An 18,312-nucleotide genomic window follows, 5' to 3' on the forward strand; every position below is an offset into this window, starting at 1 on the left:
AAATGATCCCGCCGCTCGTTTTACCAGGCTTTGCGTAGAGTAACCTCCTTTCAGAGTAACCTCCTAGCCTCCTTTCAGAACTCTAAAAGGAGGCTAGTAGACATGTTGTTGGCGAAGCAGAGCCAGCATTGGCCAGCTAACCTTCAAGCTTAGGTTATAGTAGCTAGAAAGATAGGTACATATTGTCCTCTCCTGGGTAAATAGAACCACGATGAAGGATCCTCTCCAGTAGTCGACAACGTTGATCAGTTGGTGAAATTAGGATTTTCGGGTTTACGCAAACGACTTGCATTGCAAGTCACAAGCCAAACTAACTTGATAGCCAGCTCAACTGTCAAAGTAACGTACAGTAGCGATGGATTCGGAAGAAACAACCCCATTACCCACTTTGCCCCTGATGACAGAATTTGATCAACTGTCTGTCTTGTACTGTCTTGTACTTCAATATGCTAGTAGTTGGCTACAATGTAGCTAGCTGGCAAGTCAAGTCTTAGGCCGCCATATGGCTGGCTGGCTAGCTACATTTGAAACTGAATCTTGTTGGCAACTTCATTGTCTTGGGGAATGATTTTGTCCAACAATACCTAATGCATTTCCCAAATAGTTGCAGCCTAGAATGGGTCACTTGATTGCTCTTAGTTTCGATTTTTTTCGAAGTGGAAGTTGCCTGTCCTCTTCCTCATTAAAAAAATGGCTCACTTTCCAGACTAGCAGTATCTGTTCTTCCTGTATCTGGGTCTCAGATCGAGAGGTGCCTTCAAGTTGTTGAATTTTGCTCTGACAGCTCCCCCTTACATAACTATCACCTGAGGTTACATGCCATTCAAATCTACACATGGCTCATGTCTAGTGATATGTTATGTAATCATCTGTTTTGTTTATTGGCCATTTTACAGGGTGAAAGGCTACATGATGCAATCTTTTGCACTCTAAATCCACATAGGCCTAAGGCTTGTTAGTTAGATCCACTCTGTGGTGATTCATTTAGCTATTCCCTGAATTTCACTGAGAGACTGCGATGGAAGTTATGTATTGTGCAAAGGTCACCATGGATGGACAGTGTTAGGACCCCAGGCCAATCCAATCCCAATTGATTACATAAGGTCAAGGCAAATCTTCTCTCTATTGATTTTGATCAACAACTAGGTTATAGTCTATGTCTATTTCTAAACCCACCTTGATTTGATCTGAAGATATGCCTCTTTGCATTGACCTAGAGGGTGCTCAGTGGGATATCCATTAGCCATCCTTTTAAACGGAACATTGGAATGCCTGATGGTTTAGTTCAATGTTTTTAACATCACTTATTTTCTTCTGTCATCTCAGGCCAACTATTACCCAACTTATTTGCTAAGTCTGACATGTGCTGTCGTAATACTGATTGGACCTGTCTCTCCCCAGATGGTCACCAGCCTGCCAGAGCACTGGAAGTCAGGTCCAGACTTCTACAGCGTGTTCTGTGAACCCGTGCTGGTCACTGCAGGTGCCGGGGTCATCGGCTTCCTCTTCTGGAGTAGCATTCTATCTGTAAGTCATTGTTGCACAGTTACCGCTTTCATAATTTCTGATTGCTTTATGTTATTCTATGATGTATTGTATGCTACCATTGAGGAGGCTGTTTGCTGCCACTTTTTTGTTTTCCTCCTCACAGGTCAAAAGCAAGTCATATCTAAGTAAGTTCTTCTCTCTGGCTATTTAGGGTGCATAGTGAATCCTCATTCATATTGCTTACAGGCTGTTGTCCTTGTCACGTGTAAACCATGTCTGATTTCATATTCTCGTCATGTATTTTATTAGTTACTGAAAAAGAGCTGGTGGACAGGATGAAAATGCTTGAACAAGAGAAGAAGGAGATACTCCAAAAGGTCGCTGAACTGCAGCAACGGGTAAGTTGCAGAGACTTTTCACTGACTAAGATCCAGAATTTTGAGTTCAATGTGAATTAAGGGACATAATGTTTTGACAGTATATTTCTACTGGGTTCCCCTTAGGGCGAAGAACTTAAAGAAAATCAAAAGCTGTCTGAAAAATCTGCCACTTTCTCTCTGGAGAAGATCCAGGATTTGGAGGTGTCTCTGAGAAATATTATCTTGATCACATGTCATTGTCATGCTGACAATTATTTTATTTTTTATTATAATTGTTTTCTTCTCCATAGTGTTTAAATTGACTACGCATTTTTTTTCTTCTATCCAATAGAATATTGTGCAAGAGATGGAGAGACAAAATGAGCGCCTGGATGAGGAAAATCACTTACTCGCCATATCCTTTGACAAAGAGCGGGCCAACACTGCGAAACATGACGATATGGTGAGTAGTATTGAGCGATTTGGCTGTAATTAAAATGTTTCAGAACAACCAATTCTCTGATGTCGGTTCAATTATTTGAATTCCATTAAGTTAGTTTATTATGTGAGCTCAATGTGCCGTTTCTGTAGAGAGAAATCAAATCAAGCACAAACTTTGGGACGTTGTAGTTTTCAACAGGCAAATAAATATTCAACATAGTTTAGTGCAGAAAATGTGGTAATTGACTAAAATGACCACAATCCATTACAGCTACCTGGACTTGTGCGGGCAGTCACAGAGAGAAAGTGACAGCCTGCAAACGAAAGAGACACCCTAGAGAGCAGTTGCTTTCGTGATGTAGACAGCATAGGCAGCTACTATTAGCCAGCTACTATCCTAAATAGGATGGCTCGTTGATGAGCACAGAGAAAGATGGTTGTCATTATGCTTATCATTATCTTTGCCCATAGATGTCCGAAATGGACAAAACCATTGAGAAGTTGAAGCGCAGCAAGAAGAAGACCCAGGACGCACTCTCCAAGGTATATGTCAAATACGTGAACATGCCCAATGAAAATATGTCAAATATATTAACATTGCAACAATCAAATGTAAAGTGTTTATTTCCTTTTAATTATCCTTATCATTGAATCTGTAGTCTACCATTCTGATGGATGAAGTCAAGCTCCGTGAAGATGCCCGGAATGTCCAGCACCAGGTTCTGGAGAAGGATATTGCCACCCTGAAGGAGGAGAACCTCTCGGTGAGTACCAATATGGAACAACGATTCACATTTTAAGCCTCAAGACATTGTGTAGGACTCATTGGCCATGCAGGGCCTGCATAGCACCGTCCTTATGACCTAATTTCCTTGTTACAGCTGCACCATGCTGCCAAGTTGTGGGAGGAGAAGCACAGGGAGACAAGAGAGCAGATCAAAGTCTACCACAAGTCTCAGAAAGACCTGGAGGATTCCCTCGTTCAAAAGGACCACAACGTTGAGGTTTGTTTTTTACACGTTACGATATTGTTACACACATCAATTCCTGTTCACACCTTCTCAAATGCACCTTGATGACAAAGAAACATGTCACCTTTATTATGTTCCAAAAAAATACTTCTTGACTGATTCCAGGGGAAAAGTGTCTCAATTGGTGCTTCTCAACCTCTCTGGCAGGTTCTGTCTGACCTGCTAGGAGACCTGGAGGCCTGCGATGACCTGAAAGGTGGAGTTGTGGCTAACGGGGAAGCCTTTAACGGTAAGTCACCTGACACTGTGTCCTAATCAGAGGAGGCTGGTGGGAGGAGCTATAGGAGGACGGGCTCCGTGTAATGGCTGGAATGGAATTAAAAACATGGAAACAGTGTGCTTGACTCCGTTCCGTTTACGCCATTATAGTGAGACGGTCCTCCTATAGCTCCTCCCACCAGCCTTCTCTGATTAGGATACCGTCATGTGATTTGGTCTTATGTAGCAACATTTTAAATCGTTTTTTACATTGGATTAAGGTAGAGACTTGGAGCAACAAAATGGTATTTCATACACTACAGTTGAGGAACAATGGGAAAGTAGTTCTGCTTTGAAAGTTAATAAGCTTGTAACTCATACTGGAGAGCTCTTCTTTGTCTATACCCATTCAGCATTGTTCACACCCTCTTTAACCTTAGCCCCACCCATCTCTTTAAGGATTCACATGTGAGATCGTGTACTAAACAACCAAAGATTTCAAGACTAAAGGCTGGTTTACACTACGTCTATCGACATGTCTGTAGACAGTTGTCGCGGTGACATGAACATTCTATTATGAAGAGAAAATCGAATCACAAAAACGACAGGCCGCATGACATCAGCAGCCTGGTGGTCCAAAATAGCATAATTGGTGTATTTTAACACCAATAAACCCAACCATTTAAAAATGGAATTTTGTATATGTCAATCTAGCAAACCAAGAACATTTCTCAACATTGGTTTGGTTTGTTTCTAGCTTGTTAGTTGGCTAGCCAGTTCAAATAATGACCATATCATATACCTGACAAAGTCTTAACTTTAGCTAATTAGTATTCATTATTACAGGAAAATAAACTCACAACAAAATCATTATATACAAATTAAGAAAATAGCTTACGGATATTCGTGTGACGAAGTAAAAGCAGGGTATTCTACTGGAGAATTTTAGTACTTGGACAGTGTCTCGTTGGCCTAACGTTATATCCTAATTTGGACTTTTATGCAGGTCATGTTCTTCACATATTACCGTCTCTGGTGATCACACACATATCAAATAAAATCTGGTTACTTGCATAGTGGAGACTTTTGTTTAGCTAGCTAAACAATTAACCATAATCCAAACTCATAACGTTACTACCTTGCATGAATCCCCTGGTAGCTAAAACTAACTAACTAGTTCAATGTTAACCTAGCTAGCTAACATTAGGCTATAACTAGAAATGCAAATGCGTCTGCGATATGAATAATATTATTACACAGATCAATCACTTAACATTAGCTGGCGATCCAGCCAGCTAACGTTAGCTAGCTAACAATATGCTTTATTTTGCAATGAGAAAACGACTTTCTGACAATTAGAAACTTATATCTGAAAATAGTTTCCCTTAATTTGAAGATGTATAAAACACCTGTCTCCAGAATACAACAGCCTTCAATGTGTTCTATTTTCGACTGCCTCTGCATATTTGCAATCAAACCACAGAATTTTCTCCATCTACTTAGCTATCATACTCTGCTTCCACCGGACAGTCCACTGATTTCAAAACTTGGTCCTCCTAAAAGTGGAGAGCATCTTTTCAAAAAAGCTGCGTTAGAAAGGATTACTTACACATACTGAGAAGCTCATGTTATAGACCAAAGCGTGCTACATGGCAGACCAATCCGAACTCGTTTCATGGCGCGTCCAGCTCATCCATTATCTCAGCCAATCAAGACTAGAGGGAAGGTTCCTTCCTTTTTCTGTGGCTAAACTAACTCGGCTCGTAGTTTACCATTTTTACTCGTATTTACGGATGGTATACAAGTTTGTTATTAAGGCACATGGAAGTTCACATACCAGAAGGCATTTTGCAAAAAAGAAAACGCATTTTGATAGTTATACATTCAAATGCCTCTCCTGTGAATTATTGACACGGTACATACGCCTACTTTCCTGAAACGTGTCACTGTGTTTACTATTATTTGTTTCAGACAAGCAGACCATCATCCAAAACCGCGTTAAGCAAATGATGGTCGTCTCTCGGGTAAGACTGAGTTCTTTCTTGAACAGACCCAGATTTCTGTGTACCTGAAGGCAGGTAAAACTTGTGCTCAGAACCAAGAAGTGTGTCAACTCTTGCACTAACTGTTGGCAGAACTTTCCACAGGTCCAGACCACTCTGTCTGTTGTGGAGGAAGAGCGCGATCGCTTCATGACCAAGCTGCTGAACGAAGAGAAGTCCAGGAAAGAGCTGGAAGGTATGTCCCAGCAACTAGAATTTGATAGGCATCACTACCTTTTCTCTCTCAACACTGTCAACTTGTTTTCGCCACAGAGCAATTTCAGAAGTTGGAGCATGACATCTTGTTGGTGAAAAGTGACAAGAACCACATGGAGAACCAGTACAAGACCCTGCAGCAGAAGAATGACATCATGACTGAGATGTACCAGCAGAAGGAGAACGCTTTGCAGCAGTAAGTAGAATCAGAAGTGGTGCAGTTCATGCATTAATACTATAGTAGGGTTTGTTCTCCATGGTTCCACAGCGTAAAAAAAAATATAATAATTGTCTTTTACTGTATTCTTTTACTGTAAGGTTTGAGGTTTTCAAATGGACTTAAAGTAGAGTTTGATTTAATTTGTTTGTCGCCTTACAGGAAGCTGACCAAGGAGGAGTTTGAGCGCCCCAACAAGGAAGACCGGCTGACGAAGGTGGACAGCAAGGCCCTAGAGGAGGAGGTCAAGGTGTGTAGGCAGCGCGTTAAAGAGATCCAGGATAAGCTGAAACGGACCGAGAAGTCCTACAAAGCCCAGATCATTAAGCAGGAGCAGAAATCTTACGAGAACTGGGTTTGTACAATACAACTTTTTTTTTGTCCATTTGTTAAAGAAACAACATGTCTCATTTCTCAACCCCCATCGATGGCACATACATTAGGATCAGGACATTTTTTTAAAAGTATTCTGTTTGGCCAGTCATTTGTAAGGTGAATTTAGTCCAAAACAGGAGATTTTAAATGTCTATTCCTTCTCTCTAGGCGATTGCACGCGCCGCAGAGCAAGCTATGTTCAACGAGAAGAAGGAAAACATTCACCTTCATAACTTGTGAGTGCAACACTAAAACAACAGACTCAATTGGGCTATACCAATGCAGGGCTCAAGGCTTATTTAGTTGATGGCACCAGCACATGATTTGGTTGCATACATTTTTCGCCACTGCACGGATATAATGACCTGACCTGTGTCCCATAATGTACCTGCATTCCATACAGAACCAGGCTAATAATGACTAGCCATCTTTACATTAGCATGCCCTTGAGTTCTAACATTGATTTGGATAGATTTACTCAGGGTGCAATGTGACTTTTTTGTCAGTGGAAGTTTATAAATCCATTGAGATGCATGCTTTCTCTCTCTATTCAGCTAGTAATAGGCTACATTTGGTTATTAATTCATGATATATTAAAAAGCTGTATGATATAATTTTGCAATTTTGCTGTTTGTTAGAATTGCGGAAATGTATTTTCTAAAGTAAGCCTGTAAAATATTATTTTACATTTAAAAATAGTATGTTGTCCCTTAATCAAGACAGACTGCTTTTTGAAGGAGAGTTCAATATGTCTACAGTAGGCTAGCCAAGACAAGTGCTAGTTGTCTTTGTAGCTTTCTTTTTTGTACACTATCAACAGTAGCCAGTAGAATATTTTTTTTCTCCAGTGACAAGCGAACTGAGATGGTATTCTAGGATTCAAAAAGTAAGATATTTCTTCTAACACATCCAGGGAATGCATGATTGGTATTTTGATGTGAAACCTGTCCAATTAGGATCCAAAATGATCCAATATGTCTGCCTACACAGCTTGACCTAGGCTATATTATTCACCACCTGAGGAAGTGGAAACTCAAAACACTTATCTAGATTGATAACTCTAAATATGTTAATGTTACTAGATAGCTAATTTATTAGCAAATGTAATGTCTTACAAAAGATTTCCAGCACTAGGCCCGTCCAGGCTACTGGATGTAGCCCTATTCACTGCAAATGGTGCACTCCACCTGCTCATCAAAACCATGTACTACATAGCCTACTCCGGTTGTTAAGTGGTGCCATGAGCTCCATATTGAGAGCTGAGAAATGTCATTGTATACTCACAGAAAGCTGTGACTCTCCTCTCTGTAACTAGAACAACAGTAGCTGCTTTGCAAACGGCCTTTTTCCAAATTGCATTTTAAGCAGCGGTCATATGGTTGTGCTAATTAGAATGCGCACCTCACCTATTGCTCACTCAAAATGGAGACAGGCAGATCCTTTCATTTGGTTAATTTTTGGTCAATATCACATTTACTTTTTGAATGAGTCATAATAGTAAAGTAAAAAGAGAAGCATTGTGAACCAAAGGTTGCACCGCCAAGTCGAAGGGCCACAAATGCAAGTGTTTTGGTCACAGTTTTGCAAGCTGTATTAGTCTAGATTTGGAGGTACAGTATTGAGAATCTAAATGCCTGGTCTCTTTTTTCACCCTAGACTGACTTCCATGTCCAGCAAGCTGAATGAGCTCCGTAGGCCTCTGTTCAAGCCCACCCTTGGGTTGGCTCCCATGCCTCTCCGACGAGGTAAGAACCAATCCTCAGTTCACGTGCCAGTCGCCAGCACTAAATAACGTCTGCATTCAGCTGATATGACTCTATTCTTGAGGACGGAGAATCATATTTCTATCTGAACGTTCTGTAACGTTCCTGGACATTTCTATTGTCTTGTCGGTTGGATATCAGCTGTGACTGCGTTTCAAATTAGATCTTGGACTTTTTGACTGTCTGATACCCCATCTGCTGTTTGACTTCCACCCTCTGAAATGCATGTTTTCCTGAGGTTTTGATTTGTATTCCTTGCAGCTGGTCCAATGTGGAGAGACTGACAGTGTTTTGTTAAATGGTTTTGCTAAACAGGTGATTAGTATGGTCCCTCATCTGTGAGTGGAGGTGCACCTTCCCCCCCCTCTCATGATAGAAGTTCACGGGTGCCCCCCTTGTTCACCCTTGTATGCCCTGACTCCCCGCTTTCTTTTTCACCTTTCCTTTTCCCTGTCTTTAGCTCCGCTGTGGTGTTTCAATAATTCACTTATTTTTCTTCCTACTGCTCTCATCCTGCTCCTTACTGGTACCCACCTCTGACCTTTTCCTCTTCCTAATGTTTGTCTTCTGATTACGTCCTCTCTGATTTTCAAAGACGTTCTTTCCTGTCTCTTTCACTGCCATCTTTTCTCCCTCTACTGCCATCTGTCTCACCTGTGTTTGCGTGTCCAGACGACCCAGAATGCTCCTATGCCCCCGTTTGCTTTCACAATTTGGAATAACCGCTCTTGCATGCCTCTTGCTCTTTCAGTATTATGGTGGAGTTTTTGTTGTGTTCAGCTGTTGTGTGTGGAACTCGTTAGGTTACAAAAGCTTCAGCCTTTGCTTTCCCTTGTGGGATTACTGCATTCCATACATTTTTATGTTTAAAATATACACTACCGTTCAAAAGTTTGGGGTCACTTAGAGTCACTTTTTTTCACTTTTTGAAAGAAAAGCATTTATTTTTGTCCATTTAAAATAACATCAAATTGACCAGAAATACAGTGTCTACATTAATGTTGTAAATGACTATTGTAGCTGGAAAGTTTTTTTTTTTTTTAATGGAATATCTACATAGGCGTACAGAGGCCCATTATCAGCAACCATCACTCCTGTGTTCCAATGGCACGTTGTGTTAGCTAATCCAAGTGTATAATTTTAAAAGGCTAATTGATCTTTAGAAAACCCCTTTGCAAGTATGTTAGCACAGCTGAAAACTGTTGTTCTGATTTAGGAAGCAATAAAATTGGCCTCCTTTTAGACTAGTTGAGTATCTGGAGCATCAGCATTTGTGGGTTCGATTACAGGCTCAAAATGGCCAGAAACGAAGCACTTTCTTCTGAATCTCGCCAGTCTATTCTTGTTCTGAGAAATGAAGGCTATTCCTTGTGAGAAATTGTCAAGACACTGAATATCTCGCACAATGCAGTGTACTACTCCCTTCACAGAACAGCGCAAACTGGCTCTAACCAGAATAGAAAGGAGTGGGAGGCCCCGGTTCACAACTGAGCAAGAGAACAAGTACATTAGTGTCTAGTTTGAGAAACAGACGCCTCACACGTTGAGGAACTGGCAACTTCATTAAATAGTACCCGCAAAACACCAGTCTCAACAGTGAAGAGGAGACTCCGGGATGCTGGCCATTTTGAGCCTGTACTCGAACCACGCAGCCGTTATACTGCTCAGGAAGGAGACACATTCTGTCTCCTAGAGATGAACTTAATCCTAACCGACTTGCCAAAACTATAGTTTGTAAACAAGAAATTTGTGGAGTGGTTGAAAAACAAGTTTTAATGACTCCAACCTAACTGTATATACACATACACACAGTACCAGTCAGAAGTTTGGACACCTACTCATTCTAGGGTTTTTATTTTTACTATTTTATACATTGTAGAATCATAGTGAAGACATCAAAACTATGAAACAACACATTGAATCATGTAATAACCAAAAGTGTTGAACAAATCAAAATATATTTGAGATTTTTGAAGTAGCCTCCCTTTGACTTGATGACACCTTTGCACACTCTTGGCATTCTCTCAACCAACTTCACCTGAAATGCTTTTCCAACAGTCTCTTGTTGGTTGCTTTTCCTACAATCTGGGGTCAAACTCATCCCAAACCATCTCAGTTGGATTGAGGTCGGGTGATTGTGGAGGCCAGGCCATCTGATGCAGCACTCCATCACTCTCCTTGGTCAAATAGCCCTTACACAGCCTGGATGTGTGTTGGGTCATTGTCCTGTTGAAAAACAAATGATAGTCCCACTAAGCGCAAACCAGATGAGATGCCGTACCACTGCTGTGGTAGCCATGCTGGTTAAGTGTCCCTTGAATTCTAAATAAATCGGTGACCGTGTCACCAGCAAAGCACTATCACACCACACCACCTCCATGCTCCACGGTGGGAACCACACATATGGAGATCATCCGTTCACCTACTCTGCGTCTCAAAAAGACACGAAGGTTGGAACCAAAAACTCTCACATTTGTACTCTTCAGACCAAAGGACAGATTTCTGTCAGTCTCATCTCCATTGCTCTTGTTCATTGGCCCAAGCCAGTGAAGTCAGTGAAGTCTCTTCTTATTGGTGTCCTTTTAGTGGTTTCTTTGCAGCAATTCGACCATGAAGGCCTGCTTCACGTGGTCTCCTCTGAACAGTTGATGTTGAGATGTGTCTATTACTTGAACTCTGAAGCATTTATTTGGGCTGGTAACTCTAATGAACTTATCCTCTGCAGCAGAGGTAACTCTTGGTCTTTCCTGTGGCATTTCTCATGAGAGCCAGTTTCATCATAGAGCTTGATGGTTTTTGCGACTGCACTTAAAGAAACTTTAAAAGTTCTTGAAATTTTCCAGATTGACTGATCTTCATGTCTTAAAGTAATGGACTGTTTCTTTTTGCTTATTTGAGCTGTTCTTGCCATAATATGGACTTAGCCCTATTTGGTAAAATACCATCTTTATAACACCCCTACCTTGTCACAACACAACTGATTGGCTCAAATGCATTAAGAAGGAAAGAAATTCCACAAATGAACTTTTAACAAGGCACACCTGTTAATTGAAATGCAGTCCAGGTGACTACCTCATGAAGCTGGTTGAGAGAATGCTAAAAGTGTGCAAAGCTGTCATCAAGGCAAAGGGTGGCTTCTTTGAAGAATCTCAAATATTCTGGTACTGGTACTTCTAGTTCTGGAAGAATAATATCCTACCATGACATGACCAAACATTTTCCTCGGACTGCAAATAGACCCGACTTTGCTATAAATAGATGGTAGCATGAACCAGTAACGTGGTCTTGAGTCAGGTGCCTAATGACAACCAGGAGAGCCAAGGTTAGCATTCTAGAAGATTTGACGTTTTACGTTGATGTATCACCGTGTATTTATTGTCCAACAGGACCACGACCTCGCGGCCGTTACCCTCCTGACCACAAACACCCAGTGGCTTCTAGACCTGGTAGGGATTGTATTTTTTGTCAATGAGGGTTGATGTGGTATTATCCCTAATCGAGCCCTTATCCTAAATCTCCTCTAATCATTCTGCCCTTTTTATCCTCCACAGACACCATGGCCCCAAGTACATCCTCACCAAGCGATCTGGGCAGCTCGGTAAGTGTCTCAAATTGACTGAAAATGTCCACAGGTTATTTACTTCCTTATTACGTAACAATGTCAGGAGGGAAAAAGTGACATGGAACTAGAGAAGGAAAGTTTCAACGAAACACCGTGAGTCCTTACGGTCTTATGGGCATCTCTCCCCCCTGTTCCTCCATCATGTGGGTGTGTTTGCACTAAACAGACCGCTTCACTAGAGTCACAGGCTGAGGCCCAGGCCTCCACAGAGAAACCAGAGGCAGTGAGTATTATGTTGGAGGCAGCAGTGGCAGGGATGTGGATGTGTGTGTGAGCATGCTTACCCCAGCCGTGGATCAGTGGCTGGGGTGGCAGTCAGCTGGGTAGTGGCTTCACAGGGTTGTCAGACTTAACATTGCTGGCTGGAGTCTGACATGCGTGGTTGCTTGTTTTAAGGAGCTTACAGACGGGCTGCGGTAAACTGAACATTTCTGCCTACTGTGTGTAGATGCCAGCGGTCTCGGTTGTTGTCAGCTCGACGGTTGTGATTTTAAAACATTGGTTGGTTGGCGAGATGGACTCTGCTCAATGGTCAACCATGCATATTTTGAAGCCTTGAGCGTAGAGCCAATGCCGCAGCTCACTGGAGTGAGTACCACGAACAGCGACAATTGCAAAACTGCTTGCCTTTTGCCGCCCTAGTCCCATTGAAGTCTGAAGACCTTTGCCGCTCCCCGTGGCCCGTCTGTAAGCTCCTTTTTATTTTTTTCCCTATATTACAACACCCACCCTCCCTCTGACCCCACTGAATGAATTGGTGACACTGTTCTACAAAGCCATAACTTCAGCACAACTACATGATGGATATCTCAAATGTGTTATCATTTAAAGCTGTGTGTGTTTTGAGGTTAATGCTTTGTGGAAATGGTCCTGATTCTGAATCGGTGTGTAGCACTTGGTTGTGTGATTCTTGTGGGACTGTGTAACTTGACTTATTATTGTGGGATATTGTTGTCTTTCTCACCAGTGCATAATTGTTTGTTTTGTTCTAACCTAACGAAACTGTTTGAATCAGATGAAAGGGACTCTCATTGTTGGTGCCAGCAGCAGGGCTACAAGTACAATGGACCTATTGCTATTCTTTGTTTTAATATTTTTTGTTGTTGTTCCTCTAGAACACTCGACCTCAGGGTCCTGGCTCCCTGCTGGTCTCTCCCATCAGGCCCCCCCCCCGACTCAAGACCCGGCCCCCTCAGACCAGTCATCAGCCATCCCTCCGGACTCTGCTACCGTCCCATTCCCGGACGCCACCACATCCCTCCTCCCCCACCCTTCATGCCTCCCGTGTACCGACCAGACAACGGACACTCAGGCATGATGCCTCCTGGACCCCCACCGCCTAACGGACACCCGTTGATACCACCCGGACATCGGCGTCCAACTCCTGGTGCTTACAGTCCCCCTTCCCCACACAACCGGTACCTTCCTCCACCTTCTCACTATGAACCGGTGCCTCCCCCATTCGGTAGGTGGTGAATTCTGGCCCCCAGCTTTTATCTCAAGTTGAGTCTTTGTTATTCGCATCGCTAACCACAACTGAAATACTATTGTTATGTTGGTACTACAGTGTTATATTTAATTTGTTTGTTCATTTTTCCTTCTATCTAGGTGTTTCCGGCAGCACTCCTATGGCCCGACCCATGGGACCCCCACATACCTACGTGCACTATGGACCACTTGATCACTCCATCCTGCCCCCTGGGGGGGGCCCATACCCTCATGTCGGCCCCAGAGACTTCCCTATGCAGCCACAGGTCCCACATGGCCATGACTCTTCAGTGGGCCCCCAGCCCGGCGCTGGCCCCCAGGGCCAGGGGCAAGACTATAGGTCCCAGCAGGCAACAGCTGCCCCCCAGGACTCAGACAGCTCTGCCATGGCAGAGCCTTAGACACCTACCAACCATTAACGACCCAGCGACATTTAATCAACCAAACAACAGAAGTATCTAAAAAGTTAGTTCCTATTAAAGCATCAGAAAATCAATGTCTTATGTTTCTTGTCTGAAATGTAATAGACTTGAAGAGGAGTAGTACTGAGGCTTGTTACTCTGCAAGAGGTCCTATTGTGCAATAACATTTCTATTGTGTGACTGAGCTTTTTATAAAAGGTTATTATGTTGATTTTTGTATTCATTTCACAATGTTATCATGGTTTCCTGTGGAAATTATTATTAAAAAGAAATGGAGCCCAAGCTTTTGGGTTGCTTGATCAATCATTTCAGAAGTACCATATTATCTGAGCTCTTCCCAAAACTCTCTTCAGAATGAACTGAAAGGGAAGGTTGAAAGTCAGATGTAATTTACTGTTCTTAGGATATTTTATTAATAAAACTGGTAAAAGATACTGCAGTTTTCTATTGTTCATATGACGCATATGACAACTTTTGCGATCCATTTTAGTTTGAAAGGAAATGTCTGACAGTGCATTTTGTTTTGTATGGGTAGCTGCATTACATGTGAAAGGCCAGTAAATCACCCACTAACTGAACACCTGTCATATTACATTGGTTTCACATTTGTTTCTTTTTGTTATGTTACATCAGGAATGCATCACATTTTTTCTATTTATTATCAATAAAAAGAAAATAACCATATTTTTTTTGCACGTGACTAAAGACTATTTGCATTAAATGTATATCATTGCATGCTTTGGTTAGACATGTTTTACTCTCTGTAGGTCCCAGAACTTTTCTTTGTACCCACTGACTATTTACCTCTACCAAAACACTTGACTGATTATTGGCATATCTGGAATGTTATGATGTACACTGTTATCGAGGCTGTCAAATTATTGTGTAGCTGGGCACTGCTCTGCCTGTCACCATACTGTACACTGAAAGTGGTTCTGAGTGAATGACACAGGGAAAAGTAAGGGCATACAAGGGTTTGAGTCTTATGCTATAGTCCAGGGTTTCCCAAACTCAGTCCTTTTGCCCTAGCACTACACAGTTGATTATATTAATCAACTCATCAAGCTTTGATTATTTGAATCACGACCGAGTTTGCGAAACCCTGCTCTAGTCTACAGAAACAGTGTATGTAGAATGAACAGGGTTTGTCATCACGTTCCAGGTTTGTATTGACATTGTACATTTCTACAGTATGTGACGCCATAAATGGAGTTACTGAAGGTTAATCATGATGACGTGGATTTAAGTGGATTTTTTGTCGACACCCAACACTTGAATTTGCTGTCTTTGTATATGCTAACAATAACTGCTACAGTATATACCCATCTGTTTATTCCTGATTTAAGTGGATAATTCTGGTAATTACTATGGGCACTCCTGCAAAGCATTCGCTAGTCTTAAGTGGCTATGTTCGTGAGAATCAAATATGTGATTCATGATGACTAACTGATCTACGAATAATGAGTTGTTTATTTTATGATGCGAGGTCATTTGTTTATCAGTCAGCAGTCACCTGCAATGTCAAACAAGCCCAGTGAAAATTTGACATGTTTGGTTTCGCTCCTTTAGTAAGTGTAAAGAAGGACCACTATTCGAACAGCATTTTGTTTATTAAAAATGAAAGTAGTGTAAATTGTCAGTCCAATGATAAATGTTCATTTTCTCACAACCTGTTACCAAAAGCACAACACTGTATTGACAATCGTCAACCCTGTCGGACAGCACACACAATAATATGATAGATTAGTGTCTCTTAATGCCGTGCTCAAAACAACTGGGAACTCAGAAATCTCCGACTTCAGTGTGTTCAAGACAACCGGGAACTCTGAAAAAAACAAGCTCTGACTGGGAGAAATCTTTTAAGTCATCCAACTCGGACTTCCAAGTTGGGAACTCTGGCACCTTTCTAGAGCTCTGACTTTCCGAGCCGAAGATCACTGACGTCATGATTTGACCAATTTTTTTCAGAGTTCCCAGATGTCTTGAAAGCACCATAAGTGTATTCAGTTAGTGCCATTACAACAAAAAAATATCAACATTTTAATAAAATGGAGACAATGTTTAAATAGTGGTTAGCCATTGTGGCCTTGATGGGAACAGCATTCAAAACAAAGGTAAAAGTCAACTTCAGTTACATGCAGCATCCTTTTCAACTCCCTTTATAACAGGATGACATGGCATCTCAGAATCCTTTTTGAATGCTAAAAAATGCATCCTTCCTCCCATCCTTGAAGTAATCACACATAGGATAGATTAAAGCAAATATCCCAATATATTACTTTTACCTATTAAATAACGCTAGATCAGTGATAAGGATGTAAGTAAATGAACAGGGCAGTTATATATTTTCACTGTGGCTGTGTCAAATGGGCACAATGAGATATTTTGAAATTTGCACCAGGATATGACATCATCAATACACCACTTGAGCACCAATGACCATGTTGATCCTCTTTCATCCCCAAAGGGAAAGGCAGAGGAAGACTGAAGACGAGGCTGGTTGTTTTTCTGCTGGTTGTTTGACATACAGTACCAATTGCTATCTCAACTCTTCTTTTCCATTGAGCGTCATGCAGAGAAGAGAGAAAAAAGTGATCGCTAATTGGCACCAGAGGGGTCAAATGCGTTTGTAACCAAGTGGAAATTTACCATATACAACTGGGAAAAATCTATTTGAAAGGCCCTCCAACTGGTAATTACTAGTGGGAAACTCATACATCATCTTGAGCTCCCACTTCTCCCACATGCTGACCTCACCTACTTAGGAAATGACCTGGATAACAGCATTTTTCTGCAATTAAATGCAACAAATCATTATTTATAAAAAGCAATCTATTAATATGTTTTTTTAACACTCATTTGTTTACCAGCATGATAGCTTTTAGTTTATGGTTTAGGTAGCTTGTTGGCCATTAGCAAAATGATATTTTCAAAGCACGTGAATGCATCCAACTGGTATTTACGACTTCACAACTGGTAAATTCCCACCTCCCACTTGGTTACGAAGCAGCATTATACAGTAGTGTGTTGTCACCGCTGTAGTTAATATGTGTCATCCAGGGCCGTCCTATCACAGAGTTGAGGTTGTGGCATTTGGGCCAGCTGGGTTTAGTATTGCTGATGTGAGTGGAGGCGGGTTCTCCATGAATCAGCGGAAGTTCAGTTGAGGCCACACCTGCCTCAGAGCTTATTACCTCCTAGACTTAATTCTGCAGCACACCCAACCTCCCTATTCCCGACCAACTACCACAGTGAACACATGCTTCAATTTCTGCCTCAGCTTCTTTTAAAAACGACGGAGCAGCAGCCTGCAGAGCAACTCAAAAACGTAGCCATAGCTTGAGTGCTCCCTGGTGGACAATCACAGAATTTGACACATTATACATTGCAGTGCAATGAGAGGCCTGCCTTTTGAAGGTGGGGAATGGTCATCGTGGCTGCAACTACTGTATGCAGATAACCAAGAACATTCTAGAAAAGAAAAATAATGAAGTTGGAACACCTGTCATGGAAGGGGAGAGTGTCTGACCTGATGACTGTATGAGGTGGTCATGCCTGCCGATCTTGGCAATGGTAGAAGCTCTTCACAAATGTTCAAAATGTTTGTTCTCGCCACTGTGCCTGGTGGCATTCCAGGAGCTTCCTCAAGGTCAGTCTTGGCTTTGCTGTCCCCTTTCTCTCCTGAGCCTTCTTATATTTTTTAGCGGTTTAGGATTCCTCTTAGCCTTTCGAGCCTCAGAAGTTACTCCTTTTCGGGCTGCCTTACCAACACAGCAGTACATGGAGGCATCTGGCAAAAGAGACAACAATGGGTTAGACTACATAAGATGTCATACTGCCACTTTTCCACTATCAGAACCAGGAAAAACTAGACCTAAGGATAGCCAAGCATGGTGGTTCAAGGAAGTAAACGTGTATTCTTAAACTAATTGGATATTTTTCCGCATTGTGCCAATGCTGCAAATACTGATAATAAGTGGGGACATCTTAATTTCACACAACTGAAAGAAAGTAATACTCAAGAAAATAAAAGGTGTTACCGTGTAGCTTTACTTACAGTGAGGACAAAAGGCTCCAACAACAAAGCTCTTCACTTCCAGTAGCTCTCTATTCTCTGCCGAATCTTTCCTGGCCTGGAATGTTGAGAAGTGTATTGCTAGCCACCAGTCCTTTCTGTACCCCATCTCCTCTGCAAAAATCTTCAGCCATTGTTTTCTAAAGGAAAATATAAATCCGTGGAATTGGCACAAATGAAGCATGACATAAGGACTTGCCAATTTGCCATGAGAAGAGACAAGCAATGTATGCCGAATTTAATTTCTTCAAAGGGAGTGCATTTTCAATGTCCTCCTTTTGAGAGAGAGTAGTGTGGATTCATGCAGCCATCCTTACTTCATCCTCAGTCTCTTGATGATGTTCATCAAATGGTTCCAGACATCCAAGTTGCTCCTCCAACTGGAGTAGTCCAGGAGATCCAGAACCACACCTAGAGCCTTCTGAAGATCACCCTCATTCTCTGGGGGAAAAAACTCATCCTTTACTATGAACACCTTCATAGGACCAACATCAATGTGAAGAACACATCCACCAAACACATTCATCTGAATGTGTAAAAAAGCCCCCGAGGACAGAAACACACACGAAAACATT

General features: G+C 41.8%; 3 protein-coding genes across 12 annotated transcripts in view; 2 read left to right on the forward strand and 1 right to left on the reverse strand.

Moving 5' to 3' along the window:
* LOC118964433 (transport and Golgi organization protein 1 homolog) overlaps nt 1-14,343 on the forward strand; it is a 70,238-nt gene extending 55,895 nt beyond the window's left edge. For all 6 annotated transcript variants that reach the window (XM_036975591.1, XM_036975585.1, XM_036975588.1 and 3 more), the window contains one exon: nt 13,581-14,343. In XM_036975591.1, the coding sequence (XP_036831486.1) occupies nt 13,581-13,641 (61 nt within the window). In that variant the 3' untranslated portion in view covers nt 13,642-14,343. The remainder of the gene's footprint in view (nt 1-13,580) is intronic.
* LOC110522043 (TATA box-binding protein-associated factor RNA polymerase I subunit A) overlaps nt 1-18,312 on the reverse strand; it is a 44,712-nt gene that overhangs the window by 16,918 nt on the left and 9,482 nt on the right. For 2 of the 3 annotated variants that reach the window (XM_036975598.1, XM_036975596.1), the window contains exons 8-10: nt 18,055-18,178; nt 17,720-17,877; nt 15,254-17,452 (exon numbers count right to left, since the gene is read on the reverse strand). In XM_036975598.1, the coding sequence (XP_036831493.1) occupies nt 17,313-17,452; nt 17,720-17,877; nt 18,055-18,178 (422 nt within the window). In that variant the 3' untranslated portion in view covers nt 15,254-17,312. Of the gene's footprint in view, nt 1-15,253; nt 17,453-17,719; nt 17,878-18,054; nt 18,179-18,312 lie in introns of those variants that run through there. The other variant, XM_036975597.1, reaches the window with a different exon arrangement.
* LOC118964434 (transport and Golgi organization protein 1 homolog) lies at nt 13-13,619 on the forward strand. 3 transcript variants are annotated; one of them, XM_036975593.1, is made up of 20 exons: nt 13-196; nt 1,402-1,527; nt 1,652-1,673; nt 1,798-1,886; nt 1,992-2,069; nt 2,200-2,310; nt 2,760-2,831; nt 2,948-3,052; nt 3,170-3,292; nt 3,467-3,548; nt 5,489-5,541; nt 5,653-5,755; nt 5,833-5,971; nt 6,155-6,347; nt 6,536-6,603; nt 8,024-8,112; nt 11,517-11,576; nt 11,682-11,728; nt 12,868-13,217; nt 13,361-13,619. In XM_036975593.1, exons 2-19 carry the CDS (start codon nt 1,402-1,404, stop codon nt 13,093-13,095), a joined length of 1,788 nt encoding a protein of 595 aa, XP_036831488.1. In that variant the 5' UTR covers nt 13-196; the 3' UTR covers nt 13,096-13,217; nt 13,361-13,619. The 3 variants fall into 3 exon arrangements, with proteins under 3 accessions (XP_036831488.1, XP_036831490.1, XP_036831489.1); XM_036975595.1 differs by lacking the exon at nt 13-196 and adding an exon at nt 231-248; XM_036975594.1 differs by lacking the exon at nt 13-196 and adding an exon at nt 1,041-1,103.

The sequence above is a fragment of the Oncorhynchus mykiss genome, chromosome 4, assembly GCF_013265735.2.
Source record: "Oncorhynchus mykiss isolate Arlee chromosome 4, USDA_OmykA_1.1, whole genome shotgun sequence".
Taxonomy (NCBI): Eukaryota; Metazoa; Chordata; class Actinopteri; order Salmoniformes; family Salmonidae; genus Oncorhynchus; species Oncorhynchus mykiss.